The following is a 17,458-nucleotide window of genomic DNA, read 5'->3' as shown; positions in this document are numbered from 1 at the left end:
ATTCACTCCAGCCGAAAAGGAAAAGAACGTTATTTGCAATGTAAGTCAGAACCCAAATCACTGCACACAGGTTCCTCAACCTGTTCTTAGTGCCCCAAACAAACCCATTTACTCGATGCTTGCCGTGCGCCAGGCCCGATACGTGAAAAGTGCAGATCCGAAACTCCAGAACCACATTAGGCATCTGGGTCAACTCTGCTTTAAAAAGGCTACAGAGGTAAGACTCTTGACTTCTACACGAGAAAATGACCTTCTAACTAAAATGTAAAGGAAGGCTGGTGACTTTTAATCTTTTTTTTTTTTCCCAGCACGATGGACATTTTGCACTATGAATATTGACAAGTTCAGGCATAAATTCTTGACCAAAGCAGGGTCGTTACGGAGAATGATTTAAGAGTGCATGGTCACTGTTTATGCTGACTGCGCTCTCTGCACGCTTTGAATTGAACTGTTGAATTAATGCATAGATGACTCATTTGAAGATGCTGCTAAGACTGAACATCCTGTAGAGGTTGAAGAGAGCAGGGATGAGGGCAGAATACAATTGGTGAATAAAGATAAGAAGGAGAGAGAATATTAAACCAACACTGAACCTTTTCCCCCATGCAAAAGCAAAGTAGGATATAGGTTTTTAAAAAAACACAAAAAAACCAAACAGAACAGGCAAAAAGCTGTTTGGTCTCAGAGGTATGTATTTTCACAAACTTATTTAATAATAATTTAGTGATCTTTAGTTAATTTTTAAAAACATTTTAGCATCTAAGAATGCAAGAGCCTCTTAGAATGCATATATTTCATCCCTTCACTCTTGACTCCAGCCTTGCAAGGCTGAACCATTACCACTTACACCGGTCAAAGTACAGCTACAGTTTGTTTCCTTTTAATGGGTGGTGGGAGGAGGTGAGGGGGCCGCCATTATCTTACTTTTCTGTTTTCTATCTGTATGAAATTATTATTTTTTTAAATGCTTTTTAATTGTGGTAAAAGTTACATAAAACTTGCTATTTTAACCATATTTAACTGCACAGTTCAGTGGTACTATGCAACATTCACATTGTTGCACAACTCTTACCATCATCCATCTCCCGAATTTTTCATCTTCCTAAGCTGAGACTCTGTCCCCATTAAACATTAAGTCCCCATCCCCACTCTCCACCCCATTCCCGCAGCATCTACCAATTGTACAGAATTACTGAAGCTAATTTGCATGTATTAGGGTCAAGAGGAAGTCTCTGCTCTCGCTACAGAAAAGCAAATGTTAGTTAATGAACCATCTGAATTTCAGTTTGATATCAAATCATTTTAACCAGGGGGGAGTGCAGCAACTTCTCATGTGTACAAATTTTTAAAATTAATTTAAAAAAAGAAAAAAAAAAAAACCAGAAGAAACTTGGTGACTTCACAACACACCTTTCTATTAAAATTTCTGTGGGAGCTGGTGGTTGAACCAGGTCAGTCTCAGCACCTGGCAGCCAGAACCCCTAGTTCTGAAATGGCAAATAACTCTTCAAGATGCTCCCCAAGAGCAACGTGTCTTTTTCCAATTCCTCCAAGACTTCTCAGAAAAGAGTGAATGGGAGACATAGCACGTACATCGGCAGCTACCCCATGACCTATATGTACTGATGTTGGAGCGCCAAGCCGAAGAGCTGAATTTTAACAGCATTACGGCCCGTCTTCATTCAAAGATTGATATCAGTGTGACATTTAGAACTAAAGATTCATTTTTAGGGGTAGAGATTACATCTAGGACTCTGTCAACCATGACTGTACTCTTCTAAATGAGAAGATTTACTTTCATCTGGCTGGTTTTAGCCAGTATATTGAGAAGAATCCCTAGACTCAACCTCTCAAATCCTATCTTTGCAAAACCAATAAGAGAAGTGGCTTCTATTCTTACCTAGAAGTTTTCTACTAAACCGGTTCATACGGCACCAGGTCCTTCATAATCTTGCCGCAACTCTGTGGACAGGCACGGTCATGGCCTCTGCAGAACACTCTGACCATCAGACTATGCTTCTCATGGTCCCCAAGCCTGCCACGCCCTTTCCTCCCTCTTCATCTCTGCACGTGTATTTCCTCCTCTCTGGGGAGCAGCCAACGAGTCCTTCTCTGGCTGCCAACCGCCCCTGTCTGCAGCGGAGCAGCTCCACGTCCCCTCCTCTCTGAAGCCCTCCCTGGCTGCTCTCACACCTCTGCCCTGGCGAGCACCTGCATGGCGGTGCCACCACCACAGAAGACAGGCCCGTTTATATACACTCACGGGCCAATGGACATGGGCTCTTTAAGGATGCAGGCCATTTCTCATTCATCTTTTTACGCCAAAGCTCGGCAGAGGACTCTCTCCAAATACATGAATCAGTGAACCAGCAGAAAAGGAAAGCATGGAAAACCAAGGGTGAGGAGCACAAACAACAGTTCATCGGCAGTGAACTTCTCCTCTTATCTTATCAGACCCACATGGAAAGGCAAAGACGAAACAGTGAACTTCGCCTTGACAGGACTCTACGGCACCCATAAGAAGGGCTGAGGGCTGTGACTGTGGAGTCATAAAGATTCAGAGTAACAATGCAGTGCCATCTAGGAGGCAGGCAGGCTGACAGGCTCCGGGACTGAAGCCAGCACGGGCACGGGACAGCCACAGTCACCTGCAGGAGAAAAGCTCAGAGTGCCACAGAGCCTGTGGAGTTAGAGGCCAGAGCGATCCTTCCACTGCCCCGCCCTTACGTCAGACCCAAAGTCACTTCTTCAGTGAGTATCAGTGACCCACCTGCCGGCCATGGACATTAACACAAATGCGCTTGCGCAATACCAACTGCATGTCAGCTGGATGGCTGAGCTGGACTGTCACCCGCACGATGAGAAACACCCGCTCATCCATGGGGGTGCCTTTACTTAGCTGAGGGCAGCCGTGCACAGCTGAGTCCCAGGAGGCTTCCGCTTTCACCTGCGGAGAAGACAGAAAGGACAGAGTCACCTCCTCCTTCTAAAACACAGAACCTCACAAAGAAACATCTTGGCTTGGCCGAAGGCGAACAGACCAGTCACGAGGGCAGTGCTGCCTGGAGCATGACCTGGGAGACCGTGGAACCCGGGGATGTGGCCTCATCTGGGCCGGTACAGAGCAGGATGTTCCTGGTTGGCAGCGAAAATGTATTTACTTTGAAAAATACTCAAATGAAAAGCTGTAAATTCAGTACAATGAACTCTTGTGTTTCTCCCATACAGATTTATCAACTGTGAACATCTTCCCTTTTTTCCTCGTTCTCACACATACACACTCAGTACTGCTGTTGTCATGGGGGTTTTTTTGCTGAATTACTTTAGAGTAAGTTACAGACGTGTAACTCTTTATCCCTGAACACTTCAGCAAGTATCATTTTTCTTTAAGATTTTTTGATGTGGGCCAATTTTAAAGTCTTTATTGAATTTGTTACAATATTACATCTGTTTGATGTTTTGGATTTTTGGCCCGGAGGCATGTGGGATCTTAGTTCCACAACCAGGGATCAAACCTCCACCCTTTGCACTGGAAGGCAAGATCTGAACCACTGGACCATCAGGGAAGTCCCAGCAAGTATCTTTTAAGAGCAAGGACCTCCTCTGATTTAACCATAGAACAATGATCATATTCAGTAAATGTAACACCGTTACAATACTATTATATAATACAGAGTCCATACTCAGATGTTTCATCAGTTCTCATCTGGGATCTCAAACTACATTTAGCTGTCCTGTCCTTTTAGTCCACTTTCATCTAGGCTGGTTCCTAGCCTTTCTTTGCCATTCATGACACTGGCTTATTAAAGAAGGGTGCAAGCCCACTGTTTTACAGAACATTTTACTGTTTTTACAGAATACACCTCAGTTCAAGCTTTGCATCTCTGAATAACGCTAAATGTTGGTATGTCCTTCTAAGTATTGCACTGGCTTTCCTTCCTTAAAATCTTTCATCATTTTTCTAATATGCTCAAAATTAGAAATTAAGCCCCCAGTGTATATCCATCACTCAGACTGAAACATTTTCATCTGGCTTCATCTATTCCTTTTCCCCCTTGTTCAGACGTCTTTACTAAAGCATTTCAAAGTCAGTGCCACACATCATGCTGTTTTACCTCCATGTACATCAGGAGCATTTCCCCAGAGAATGGACCACTGCTGATCTGAACTGCTAATACTAACAGAGATCCTTTAGCAGGAAGAGCAGTCCAACACTGAATGGGCATAATCTGACTGGCCCTTTCCTTCTGGAAGTGGTTCCGTTCTTTGCGGAAATCACAATTAAGATTTTCATTTATATTTCTTGAGAAATGGAGGCACTAAAATGATACTTTGCTGATTGTTCCCAAAGGCCTGTGGAAAGGTTAAAGGAACTACTTTTCACCCAATCTTCCCGAGTTACACTTTATTTACCTCTCCGTCATGCTGTTTGACAATCTGTAGCTCAAAGAACTCGTCCTCCTCTTCCCCAGCGAGGGTAGCATCCCATCCACCGGCTTCAGGGTCATCGAGATTATCCTGAGAGCTGAAATCATCAGCTAAAAGCAGAGGAGTTCCATTAAATACAGAGATCACTTTAAAGGATAACTCCTACCAGATACATTTCAATGTGCTTAGTAGCAGAATTCTCCTGCCTCAAATTTCATTGCTTTTGGCTCTGAAATCTTACATGACACAGAGGATGACCATTAAACAGTTCACACATGTCAGAGATGGGAGATGCCGCAAGAAATTATCTCAATCCAATTGCCTGCCTCCATGCCTTATTTTGCACGGAAGGTGATGGAAGCCAAGAAACCCAAGAGGTTACTCAAGATCAACCCATAAATGTTAAGGATAGGATTATAACCCTAATTCCCTGTCTTTTAGCGCACTGAAGACATGACAATGAGAGTGATTCCAATTATCTGACAGGTAAATTTAACAAAACAAATCTATTGACTACATGAGCTGGAAACAGAATGGTTGCCCTGTGGTCCTCTGATTATTCATGTCCAAGCCTGGCCCTCCCAGTTCCCCATCCATCTAAGCTTGGGGGTGAGCATCAAGTCTCTTCTCTAGGACGTGGGCTTCATGGACCAAGAACAGACATAAGGCTGAACAGGGTGCTGCTCCTGTCTTGGAATATCCATACTACTAGGTCTTCTTTAAGCTTATTCTTTTCCACTTTCTAGCCCTCCTGTACACACATACACACCCCTCACCCATCTAGGAACCTAATGTAAGGACAGGACAGAGTTGCCTTCAGTCTCCAAGGCTCGAGAGAACAAGGCAGGATAGAGTACTGTGGCAAGACCTTAAAACCCCAATGGGTGGACAGACAGTGGAAGTGGCTAAGTGTTCTTCTCTGACTCCCTGTGTATATAAAAATTGCCCACACATCCAAGTAAGCTAAATGGTGCATGCGTGCTCAGTTGCTAAGCCATCAGACTCTTTGTTACCCCATGGACTGCAGCCTGTCAAGTTCATCTGTCCATGGGATTTTCAAGGGAAGAATACTGGAGTGGGTTGTCATTTCCTCCTCTAGGAGATTGTCCCGACCCAGGGATCGAACCTGGGTTTCCATACTGGCAGGTGGGTTCTTTACTGCTGAGTCACCAGGTAAGTCCAAGCCAAATGGTACAGACGCTAAGTACCTGAGATGCCGAAATGTACTCTCAGGGTAAAAGAAAACTACTGAGGGCATCCACGCTTGTCTGTTTAGGATAGTTCATTTTAATACATGGTTCTTCTGCAGATGTCTTTGGCATTTAAATGCTGACTTTTAAATCATTTTTAGCTCTTTAGTCTACCTTTTCATTTTCAGTTTCTCTCCTCAGACAGAATATATGTAAAATGTAGCCATATCCAAAATATTTCATGAGAGTGAAAAAAATGATGGTAATTTAAAAAATGTGGGGGGGGGGCGCAGAGAGATGCATGGATGGATGGCACAAGAACTCACAGAAAAAGTGACAAATCCATTAGGTAATGCTAAGAAGACACCAGACAAAAGAAAACATGCTACACGAGCATCACTAGTTATTAGTCATTTCCGGAGAGAAGTCTCTTCCTGAGAATTAAGTGCAGGAAAACATTACTACCATCCTAAATTGAAGGCAGAATAGAGCACACAGGGCAATATGGGCTGGAGAATGAAATGTGAGAACACATCACGATGAAACATACCTATCACTGTTATAAAAACATTATGCTTACAGGAAATTCATTCTCTGTTGAGGTATTAGAGTCTTTTTGCACACATAAAATGGACCAGTTCCCAGGCCTGCAGAACTGCCTATCAGCATACCTGGCTAGAATCTAAATGTCACTTGGGCTTCCCAAGAGGCTCAGTGGTAACGAATCTGCCTGCCAATGCAGGAGACACGGATTTGATCCCCCGATTGGCAAGATTCCCTGGAGAACGAAATGGCAAACCACTCCAGTATTCTGGCCTGGGAAATCCCACGGACAGAGGAGCCTGCAGTCCATGGGGTCACTAAAGAGTTGGACACAACTTAGTGACTGAACAACAACAGGTGTTACTCAGACAGTAAGTTTTCAGAGGAAAGCTTTCAGAAGGGACTTCCTCACTTACCATTTAAGTCAAGGAATATGACAGGAATGTGTGTTTCCATCCCAGGAACTGGGGTCCTAAAACATAATGAACAACAGCATCTCAAATAAAGCAGCCTTTCTCAGTGGCATGTATTGGCTTGGCCAAAAAGTTTATTTGGGTTTTTGTGAGATGTTATAACAAACCCAAAGTAACTTTTTGGCCAACCCAATGCTTTGTATCTCAGCTTTCATATATTAACAGCTATTAGAGGTCAACCAATAATAATGCTGGGTACTGCGATTGCTATAATTTCACATCAGAGATGTCACCAAGACTCGACTATCACCACTGCTTCTTTTCTTTGGTCCTCTCATGTAAATTATCATACACTCTGATACCAGAACTCCGGAGACACATGAATCTGTTTAAAACTGAAGTTGAAGCTCCCTTGTTTAAATGTACCTTCTTACAAAGTTATATATCTAAGGGCCCCATGTGGCTTAATCCAATATTTTTAATTTCTATAAAGTGGCACAGAACATTTGCTGACAGTTAAGTTTAGGCCAGCACCAAAATCAAAAACTCCTGGAGATGCAATTTTATTAGAAGTGAATAGTCTTTTAAGGGAATGACCCAAGTAATTAACATATTAACTATTTTTTTTTAAATGCTAAGTGCGATGGTACTAAATATTGATTTAGATTCTCAGAAATCTTAATTACTTGGGCCAATAACAATATTACTTAATAAAACACAGTTTTAGGGCACAGTTATTCCAACTCATGAAAATAATTTAACACTTCCTCTAATTCAGACAATTTTTTTTCCATATGCTATGACTCATCCATTAATCAAAGCAGAGGCAACATTCACAGCGGAAGTGGGCAGCCCTGGGAGCACAGAGAACTTTGGAAGACAGATGGCTGCACCCATACCATTCTGCCGGGGCCCCTGGAATCCCGCTGCCGGCCGAGGGGACCATGACTGCGTTCCTCTCCTCCGTCAGAGTCAGCCTCATCTCTAGGAGCTGAGCTTCACGGTCGGCATCATCCTCTGTCTTATCTAGAACATTAGGAATCAAGATCAAACACAGGTAGCCCACTTCCTCCTTCTGTGTACGCTCTGTATATGCCAGGTACTGGCTGATGAGGGTTCACTTATGACTTTCCCAATTCACAATGAAAAGTTCACAATAAAATACTGACTATTGGCTAGTGGGGCTGGTGTGCTCTCGCCGAGAGGCAACCTTCAATTCATCAAAGGCCACAGGGGAACAGAACAGAAATGATCTTGAGAGTCAGAAGGTGCAAGGGCTTCTAGACCAGAAACCAAGAAATGCTGGCCTCTTCCTTGTGTTATGTTTGCGGGACAGCATTTACTGCACATACACTGTTTCCTCTTCATTGAGGGGGAAGGGAGACCTATGCAAAAACATTAGAACTGGGTAACTGTCCTTCTGAAAGGATATGACACAGATCAGCACTGCTCCTGTGCTCTCCCGGTTCCCATGATGGATGAGTTCATCTACTTTTCATTTCTGTGATGGCCAATGGGGATTAACCACACCCTGATGTGAGGGAAGGGAAACGTTCCAGTTGCTTTTCGTACCATGTTTACTGACAAGCTTTTGCAGTTGTTGATCTAAATACTCCTGACGTTTTGTTAATGCATTTAGCCATTTTCTACGGAGTCGCTCTAAATCCCGATCCTGGAAGTAAACAGAAGAACTTGGAGTAAATATGTCATCAAGACAGTACATCTGAACTCTATCTTACCTTACTCTAATAGGCTTCAAAAACGTAAAGTATTATACCCTAACATTTTTGTTATCACTGTCAGTTGACTTCAGCCATTATTAAGAACAGAAAGTTTCAGAAATTAGAGCATTAGTGTCCTATAGTAAGACCATTCCTGAAAGGGCATTCTCTGATATTCAGAACCAGTTTCATTTCTGTTGGCTCAAAGGATAGAACAGAACTTCAAGCATTTGTACAGCAGAGCTCGTCTACAAGGTCTCTCTGCTGATAAAAGTCACACACACTGGGACTTCCGAGTGGTCTGGTGGTTAAGATTCCACCTTCCAATGGAGGGAGTGCACGTTTGATCCCTGGTTGGGGAACTAAGATCCCACAAAAATCACAAATACTATTTGACAATCCTCACATTTATTTCCTTTAGAACCATCATAAGAACTTTTCAAATTTCTTAACTGCAGTCTTCAACATGTTCCACCAGTCTCTGTACATCATGTAAATGCTTCTCTCCTTGTTTCTGTGGGGTTCTGGAGGAGAGTGTGTTATCAACAGACTAAAAACTACCAGTCAACACCTGACTACGTGCCCATCCTACCTCATTTCCTTCTGTAATAAAGTTACAAGACGGGTAGATCAGGAGAATGCTGAGCAGACTGGGTGTATCTGGGTTTCACTAAGGCACTTAACCAAATAACTCCTGACATTCTTGTGGACAAGATGGAGAAATGTGCAATGGATCTACTTGGGCGAAATTATGGACGAATGAAATATCACATCCAAAGGACAGTGATTCATGGAATAACATCAGCTTAAAAGAAGTCTGTACGGTCGTGCCACAGGACTCCGTATTTAACCCTCTCCGATGCAAGGCTTTTATCAGTGACTTATAGGAAGGCAGACATTTTTATCCGATTAGAATGAGGCCAAACCAGGAGGGTGACGACACTGGATGACATATTTAGGATCCAAAGAGCTCTGACAGTCCTAGATGATGACTAACCAGACCGGCAAAACAAAACTTATCAGACATGAACAAAATCTGGCAGGAGAGTAGGGAATGAAGCGGGGGAGAAAACGAAAGAAAAGCTGTATGACTCCAAGAAATGGGAAAAGGGGACGTGGCTTAAAGTATGGAAGACACCTAAGGGCGTGGCTTGACTGGAGCCCAGTTGGAGACCACTGTTTCGGGGAAACAGGAAAAGGATCTGAAGAAATGGGTCTGTAAGGGCCTGGATGGGGAGCCCCAGGTTTGGAAAAGGAGAAAGAGTCACAAAGGGTGGTTCTCGACTCTGTTTTAAAACTTGAGAAAAAGCAATACTTGAATCAAAACTAATTGTGTAATTATTAAGCAACAGGATGGCAAGACTTGAGAACCTGTAATTGAGTACTTGAATCAAGCTAATTTCATGAGGCTAACCCGTGCTTCATTACCTGGTAGCTGTCCATGTCCTCCTCTTCCTCCTAAAAGGAAAAATATATTATGTAGAGCCGAAACCAGCATTTATCCAAGAATCCGGCTACACTAAACAATCCAAATATAGCCCCATAGTTTATATTTTCTAATTTTATGAATTCCACCCTCACTCTCGATTTTACAGTTTTCAGGGAGTTGGAGTGAAACCTCGAGCTTCTCAAAGGAAAGTGAAGAACACTCATTTGACCTTTTCAGGAGCCAGTACAATACTTTTCCTGCTGGGTTTATAGTCCTACTCCCCAGGGGAAATCAAACACCTGCTGGCAAAGAGTCTTCATAAGCCAGTAGGGGGTTTCCGGGGAGATGTGGGTGATGGGGGGGAGGGGGTTAATGACTAGCAGGCACTGAGGAGCTCCTGGAGGCGGAGATGTGTTAACCCTCAGCTTGCCATGGATGAGGGACAACCAACAGTCTGGGGCAGTGATTCTACGCAAATGCAATACAGTTTGAAAAAAAAAAAAAAGACGAAAAGAAAAAAAAAAGGTATCAAAGGAAACAAAATACTGCAAAGAATTGTGGATGGAAGGCAGTTTTCTGACAGGTTCCCGAAGACTCGGGCCTGGCTGGCTCTGTCCCCAGGGACTCACATGGACGGTCTCGGGGATCTTCGGTGACCGTGGCGCCCTGACTCTCACACATCCGACGCCAACCGATAGGATACGCTCCTCCATCAGTGGCAGGGTCCCAGATTCCTGCACGGACCTCACTTCCACCTGGACTCGCCGGGACTGCCCCTGCACCACACACAAATTTAAGAGTTTCTTAAAATCGGTCTGAGTTCCAAAATTTGGGTTTAGAGAGACCCCTACAGGCGAATGTTGAGAAAAGCATTTAGCTTTCAAGGTACTGTATCTTATCCATTTAGTAGTAAATTACAAATTTAAAAACTAATCAAGAACAAATCTATAGTTTACATATTTTTTGAACAAAAAAAAACCATTAAAAGAAAACATTCTAACCAAGGAAATGCAAATACAAGATAATACAAAATGTTCAATTTACTAATAAGCAAAATAATATAGAATGTTAAAACTAATAATTAAAATAAGCATGAAATACTTTTACTTTCACTAAGCTAGTAATTATTGCTTAGAAAGGCAATTTATAATGTTGCCGAAAGTTTATGAAAAAGGCAATTACATACACTGTGGGTGGGAATATAAATCGGTAAAGCTTTCTGCAGGGCAATTTGGCTTAAGAAATAAGTTTCACTTGACTCAGCTGTTCAACTTTCTAGGAATCTGTTTTAATAATCATACATGTACATAAAGAATCTTACAGCACTATGAAGAATAACAAAAAATTAGGTGTAAATTAAATGTACAATATTCATAACACAAGCTCTAGTATATTAATGAAATATAAACTATCTATAGTATATTAGTGAAATATATACTGTAAACATTAAAATATTGCTATAGAAAAACATACATGATATATAAGTTAAAGAGTATGGTGGCAGATGTTAACTAGACTTCTTTTTAAAAAAAGACGATTACCAAACTCAGTATATAAAGATCCACTTTATAAAGTAAGTAATCAGACTAATAAGAACAATTATATTATCCTGAATTCACTGTTCTAATGCCCAAGTAAAATAATTTCAAACCAAGTTGCAAAATAAACTGATCAGAAAGACACTGTTCCTTCTTTAAGCACATTTTCACAATAAATACTACATGATTTTGAACATTTACAATGAAGTAGCATTTTAAAAGAAAGTTTCCAGTACCCCCAATCACTGACTTCAAAGCTGGCTTATAAATTTTAGGAATGTCAAATAGAATTTGAAAAACAGAATCAGAATATGTAATTTTGAGTCACTCTTCCCCTCTTCCATTGGATTTTAGTTCCCAAGAGTTTTGCATCATCAGGAAAATCAACTTAGGCAATGATTGATCCTATCAAGTTAGATTTAAAGAGATGGGTTGCAGATGTCTTTGATTTAATATTTTCCAAGGACTATGTATCAGATATTTTGTGAAGAAAGTAACTCAAAAAGCATTTTAATTGTCTAAAATAGTTTAGTCATTTCGATTGGCTACCTTTTGTTTTTACTTTGCTGAGACAGAAAGTGACCTGTTCTGAATATGTGCCCCAATGTGAAGGGTATCTGCACTTTGCGGAAGGATACAGGAAAAGGTGAGGGGACAATGGGGGAAAAGATCCAGGAATGGCTTAATTCCATAAAAACACTTTGAACAGAATATGTAACCTATTGAATTTCTTGTAACTGCTGCTATTTCACCATTTTTTAACTACAAAACTAGCAAATGCATATGGTTAATCTCATAAGCTCTCCTCTGGAACTTTCCTATTCAAGAACAGCAGGTTCCAACTTTGAAATATTGGGTTGGCCAAAATGTTCGAGTTTTTCCATATGATGTTATAGAAAAACCTGAACGAACCTTTTGGCCAACCCAAAATATTAAATTCTAATATGCCTACCATCCAAGGCCCTCCATGAATTAACCAGCTGCCACAAGCCTCTATTGTTGTTGTTTAATCACCAACACCTGTCTGACTCTTTTGTGACTCCAGGGACTATAGCCTGCCAGGCTTCTCTGTCCATCAGATTTCCCAGGCAAAGAGAATGGGTTGCCATTTCCTCCTCCAGGGGATCTTCCCAACCCAGGGATCGAACCCATGTCTCCTGCATTGGCAGGTGGAATCTTTACCACTGAGCCACCAGGGAAGCCCACAGGCGTATATAACCCCTTCTGTTACTACTTTCCAGGTCTTTCGATATATTACTTTCTACACAAATGTGTCTCATCCACCCTCTATCTCTATTTCTGCCATTTATATATGAAGAACCTTTCCAGCTTGGTATGATTCTTTCACCGGCCAAGTCAAGACACACATCCTTCAAAAAAGCCTTTTCTGATAAATTCAAAATACCTTTGATCATTTTCAATAAAGGCTCCCAGAAGTGTGACAAACACTTAAATATTCAATTTATACCAAACCACAGAAAATTATCTGGTCTTGCCTTCCAGGAGATGAATCTCTATCGCATCCAGAGAAGATATATATAGTGTCAACAGATGTTCAGGAAAAGATGTTCTTCATGCCTTTCTGAATCCTATTTTATGTATATATCTCACACCATAATTTAAACTACTTTCCTTTTGCTTTTAGTATCTTGTCCATACATGAATGAATTTGCTACAAGTCATTTACTAGGGTCAGAAAATAAGTGCTTATCATTTTCCTCCTCCCAAGACATTCAGAAACTGAAACATTTAAGCAAACTTTCTTTTGCCTTTAACCTTATATTTTGCTTTGAATGATTTCAATGTTTATTTTCTTGAACCATTCTAACATTTTACTATTGTTTAAAAGTATGGAAACTATCATAGGATATAATAATCGACTTAACGTTGACTTCATGTAAAGAATAGCAAAAAAAAAAAGTGTTTGTAAGTCTTACATGTAAATTCTATTAAGATGTTCTCTCTCATCTTTAATTTGCAGCACAGATACTATAGATTGCATCTGTCTGGAGTTGAGTGACAATTCTCACACACGTCTTTGCTATACTGGTTTCTTGCTGGCAGGTACTCACATCTACCTAGCTGCCCTGATTTAACATGTCCATTGTTAGGGCTTTCCTGGTGGCTCGGCAAAGAATCTGCCTGCAATGCAAGAGACACGAGTTCGACCCCTGGGTCAGGAAGATCCCCTGGAGAAGTAAATGGCAATGCACTCCAGTATTCTTGATTGGAGAATCCCACGGACAGAGGAGCCTGGCGGGCTACAGTCTACAGGATTACCAAGAGCCAGACACGACTGAGCACACACACACACACACCAGCAAATTACGCCACCTGAGAGTCGCAGGAACCCTTGATTATAGCCAAGTCGGACAGAAAGGTGGGTGACCTGGGGCCCCAGCTGGCATCGGAAGTGAAGGCGGTCATGTGCTTAAGTCTGAGCCCTTAAATCTGTGGTGTGATGCTCGCTCTGGGTGGGTCAGGGTCCAAATGGAATTGAATTATATGACACCCTGTTGATGTCTACGGAGAAGCACAGAACTGGTGGGCTTTAGGCCTCCCTACTTCTCGCCTCCCCCGTCTCTAGCAATGGGCTCCGCATACCCATTAGAAATTAGAGTTTCTAATCCTCAAACTAACCCTACAAGGCTAGTGTTATCATCCCCTCCACATCACACCTGAGGCAAGATTCCAGAAGGTGAGGAACTTGCTCCCAGATATAGAGCAAGGCCATGGGACAGCTGGAACCAAACCCTGGCACATCAGACTCCACAGTGCTTATTCTTTCTGCCATATCACACGGCCTCTCTGTGTCTTTATAAATGCTCTAATGCTGCTTGATATGTTTGTTTTACTTCCAACAATTCAATTCTAAGTCACTTTAAAGCTTATCTTTTTCTTACTTCAACTTAACAGAAGCTGGTTTTAACTACTAAAGATAGCATTTTTTTAAATGAAAGAAAATACACATGAAGTGAGAGATGACTTTAATAGAAGAAATGATCTTTCCACTAAAAGGAATCCAATATTAACCTTTATGGCACCAACGAATTCAATGCTAGCATTCGCAATTTCATTACCTGCCGGAGTTGGAAGATCCCACCTGTTGGCACGTCCTTTGCAGGAATTACCTCTACAGGGCAGTATTCACCATTTTCATTCTGTTCCAAGATTTGAACCCAAAACTCCACTTTCCTGGTGACTTCGCTCCACCTAGGAAACAGTTGAAGTTCTTGGAAAATCATACATTTCTATTTCAGTACAAGCAGCTTAGGACCCTACACATGAGAATTAACAATGAAAATGACCTCCAAACAGAATAACTCTGTTATTATTAATCTGTAGTTCAATGAGGAATACACAAGTACATCCTAGCAAATGTGATTGAAAATGAAGTTCAACAAACAGTATCAGAACTAAAAGATGATGCTTTTATTTCATTCAAAAAGGTGTGATAATTACGAACTATATCAGAGCGGTTATTCAAAAGTTTAAGCATTGTTATCGGAAGTACAGAAGCAATTCACAGTGATGATCTTTTCATAGACAGGGGTAGCGCTGTATGCTTTGGTGGCTCGACAAGTACCTCTGCTGAGGTCAGAAAGAGAATCAAGGAAAAAAAAAATCTCTGTGTCTAATTTAGTATTTGCTAAAACTTTTTAAATGGAAAAAAAAAAAGGAAGAAAATCTGGCTCTCATCTATAATAGATGCAGTACAAATATATGCTCTTTCAGTCTTTTCCTTTTAATTCTTCTGTTTCAAATATTGGTCAACAAGTAAGCCTTCCTCCTTCCATGATTGACACAACTTGAAAAGAATTCTGAGCTAAAGATAAAAATAAGAAATTCTGAATTCCAGGGAATATCCTGATTCATCTTCTCTACAGTTGATTAATTAGAAGTTAATAATAAGCAAAATATTCTCCAAAAATTCATTTTACTCTTTATTCTTAACTACCTATTTCTTAACTTTTTCCCATCACTCTTCAAAGTTCACTCCTCTAAGGAAGTTTAACTGTGCTATTAATACCTTGAACATAACATCATCTATCCTTGGAATACTGGTAAATGTTCAGGAAGTGGTAACCTTTATAAATGGAAATATTAATCTCTAGCAATTTTTAAAAAATTATAAATGGTATCAGATAGATGGATATCTCAAATTCACCTGTCCCGAAGACTGCGTGTTTTTGCTTGGATAATCCCCAAATCCCACAGGGCTGGGTTTTTCCGAGGATCATTCATCTTATGGCCGTAGACTTCGATTGCCAATGCCCCTTCTGAAAGATGCTCAATAAAGTCTTCAGTGATGCTAACAGAAAACTCCTGGAAGGAAATAAGTACAGAAGAAGAAACACCTTCCAGTGACCTGATTACTCACACCTCACATCATATCCTCACTTCATCACGGAGAAGAGAAATAGAAGAGAATGTTTTAGTTATAACACAAAACTGTCATCCAATCCCCATAATGAATGCTTGGATGGCCCAAGGTCCTTATCTTTCACTCCAACTTTTTTTAAAACTCTACACCTTGAAAAATCTATTGTGAAAGACCTGCACTGTATTCTATTTTGAGAGCAATATTCTGCGAGCATAAACAATTATATGAAGAATGACAACACTGATCTACAATGTCTTGATATAAAAGTTATTACATCTAGTAAGGCAGCAGTGTGTTGGACAATTTTTCCTAGTTTTCAGGAAATTAATGATCTCTGAGAGTAAGAAAGAATGACTATCATCATGCAAAAAAATTGCCTAAATTTTAAAAATCTGTCCATCTTTGTAAGATAGATATAAAACAGTCTCTAGGAATAATTAGGATTAAGTTCTAAAATAATTTATTTTAAAAAGTCATAGAATCTCCTCTTTCTCGATCTTTAAAACAGAAAGACTTTTGATGTGCTAAACAGATTAGAAAGAGACCTCTCTCACTTGAAAAAATAAGATAGCTCAAGTGAGATAAAGTAGAAAAAAAGAATCTAGTATCTGACAGTCTCAGCTCTGCTAGTTACTAGCCATGGGCAAAATGACCTCTGAACTGGCTTCCTCCACTTTAAAAAAAAAAAAAAAAAAAACTGTCATCAAATACAGCTATGGGAAAGATCAACAAACTGCTGAACAGAGTGTTAGCACTCTGTTCTTGTCTCTCTTCTATCTTCACTTTCTCTAAAACAATAGTTTCGTTAACCTTCCCAGATGACATTTTCTCCAGGAACTCATAAAAAACATGGACTTTTTTTGGAGAAGGGTACCATATATACATATACAGTCACACACAAGTTAACTTTTGATGGTGGAGGAGTTACGTGGTTACGTGCACTGACACTATTAGTTTGGGTTTTTCCCCAGCTGTTGTTATTGTGTTCAGTCGCTAAGCCATGTCCGACTCTTTTGCGACCCTATGGACTGTATTACTGATATATAACTGACACACAGCATTGTGTGAGTTTAAGGTGTACATATTGTGCATTGATGACACTTTAGTTTTTGACTCCAAGGGCTTCTCTCGTGGCTCAGAAAGTAAAAAATTTGCCTTCAATGCAGGAGACCTGGGTTCAATCCTCAGGTCGGGAAGATCCTCTGGAGAAGGATATGGCAACCCACTCCAGTATTCTTGCCTGGAGAATCCCATGGACAGAGGAGCCTGATGGACTATAGTCCATGGGGTCACAAAGAGTCAGACACGACTGAGCAACTAACACGTTCTCTTTCTCACGACGCTAAGAAACTGATCCAAGACATACATAAGTACCAAATTACTCAACAAAATATAGGTTATTTTTATTTTGCTTTGACCTGAGTAATTAAACGCTGACCAGGTCTAGAAAACACACTCACATTGCAGTGATCAAAGACAACCATGCACTGAGGCTCCTTGCTGATGGGAGAAGACGAGGTGTCCACCTCAGGAGCAACGATGACTGGCTCCTGTTGATCCCAGAAGTCGTATTTGCAGAACACGAAGTGGGACAGATGCTGTGGCAACCCAGTGGCTTGAAGTATTTTCACCTGAAGAAAAAGGAAGGCTCGGTTTTTAACCCAGAACATTCCAAGAAGTACTCTGAGTCTGAGACACAGGTTCCAGTCCTGACTGTGCCCCTAATAGGTGGCTTTTGTTGCTCACATCCCAATCCCTTTCAATCTGGGCTGTATTTCTGCATTTGTGAAATGCCATCTTTAGCAAGAGGTA

At 40.9% G+C, this 17,458-nt stretch overlaps 1 protein-coding gene across 5 annotated transcripts in view; it reads right to left on the bottom strand.

The window, feature by feature from the left end:
• The window catches only part of KIF13B (kinesin family member 13B), a 211,488-nt gene that overhangs the window by 59,249 nt on the left and 134,781 nt on the right, over window positions 1-17,458 (bottom strand). For all 5 annotated transcript variants that reach the window (XM_081496112.1, XM_081496072.1, XM_081496092.1 and 2 more), the window contains 10 exons: window positions 17,107-17,277; window positions 15,431-15,588; window positions 14,343-14,475; window positions 10,354-10,500; window positions 9,724-9,753; window positions 8,147-8,246; window positions 7,474-7,600; window positions 6,578-6,633; window positions 4,414-4,538; window positions 2,771-2,947 (listed from right to left, as the gene is read on the bottom strand). In XM_081496112.1, the coding sequence (XP_081352238.1) occupies window positions 2,771-2,947; window positions 4,414-4,538; window positions 6,578-6,633; window positions 7,474-7,600; window positions 8,147-8,246; window positions 9,724-9,753; window positions 10,354-10,500; window positions 14,343-14,475; window positions 15,431-15,588; window positions 17,107-17,277 (1,224 nt within the window). The remainder of the gene's footprint in view (window positions 1-2,770; window positions 2,948-4,413; window positions 4,539-6,577; window positions 6,634-7,473; window positions 7,601-8,146; window positions 8,247-9,723; window positions 9,754-10,353; window positions 10,501-14,342; window positions 14,476-15,430; window positions 15,589-17,106; window positions 17,278-17,458) is intronic.

This window comes from Giraffa tippelskirchi, chromosome 1 (genome assembly GCF_054371585.1).
Source record: "Giraffa tippelskirchi isolate mGirTip1 chromosome 1, T2T-mGirTip1v1.2.pri, whole genome shotgun sequence".
Taxonomy (NCBI): Eukaryota; Metazoa; Chordata; class Mammalia; order Artiodactyla; family Giraffidae; genus Giraffa; species Giraffa tippelskirchi.
The sequence above is the reverse complement of the archived record's forward strand: the minus strand, read 5'-3'. Positions and strand labels throughout refer to the sequence as shown.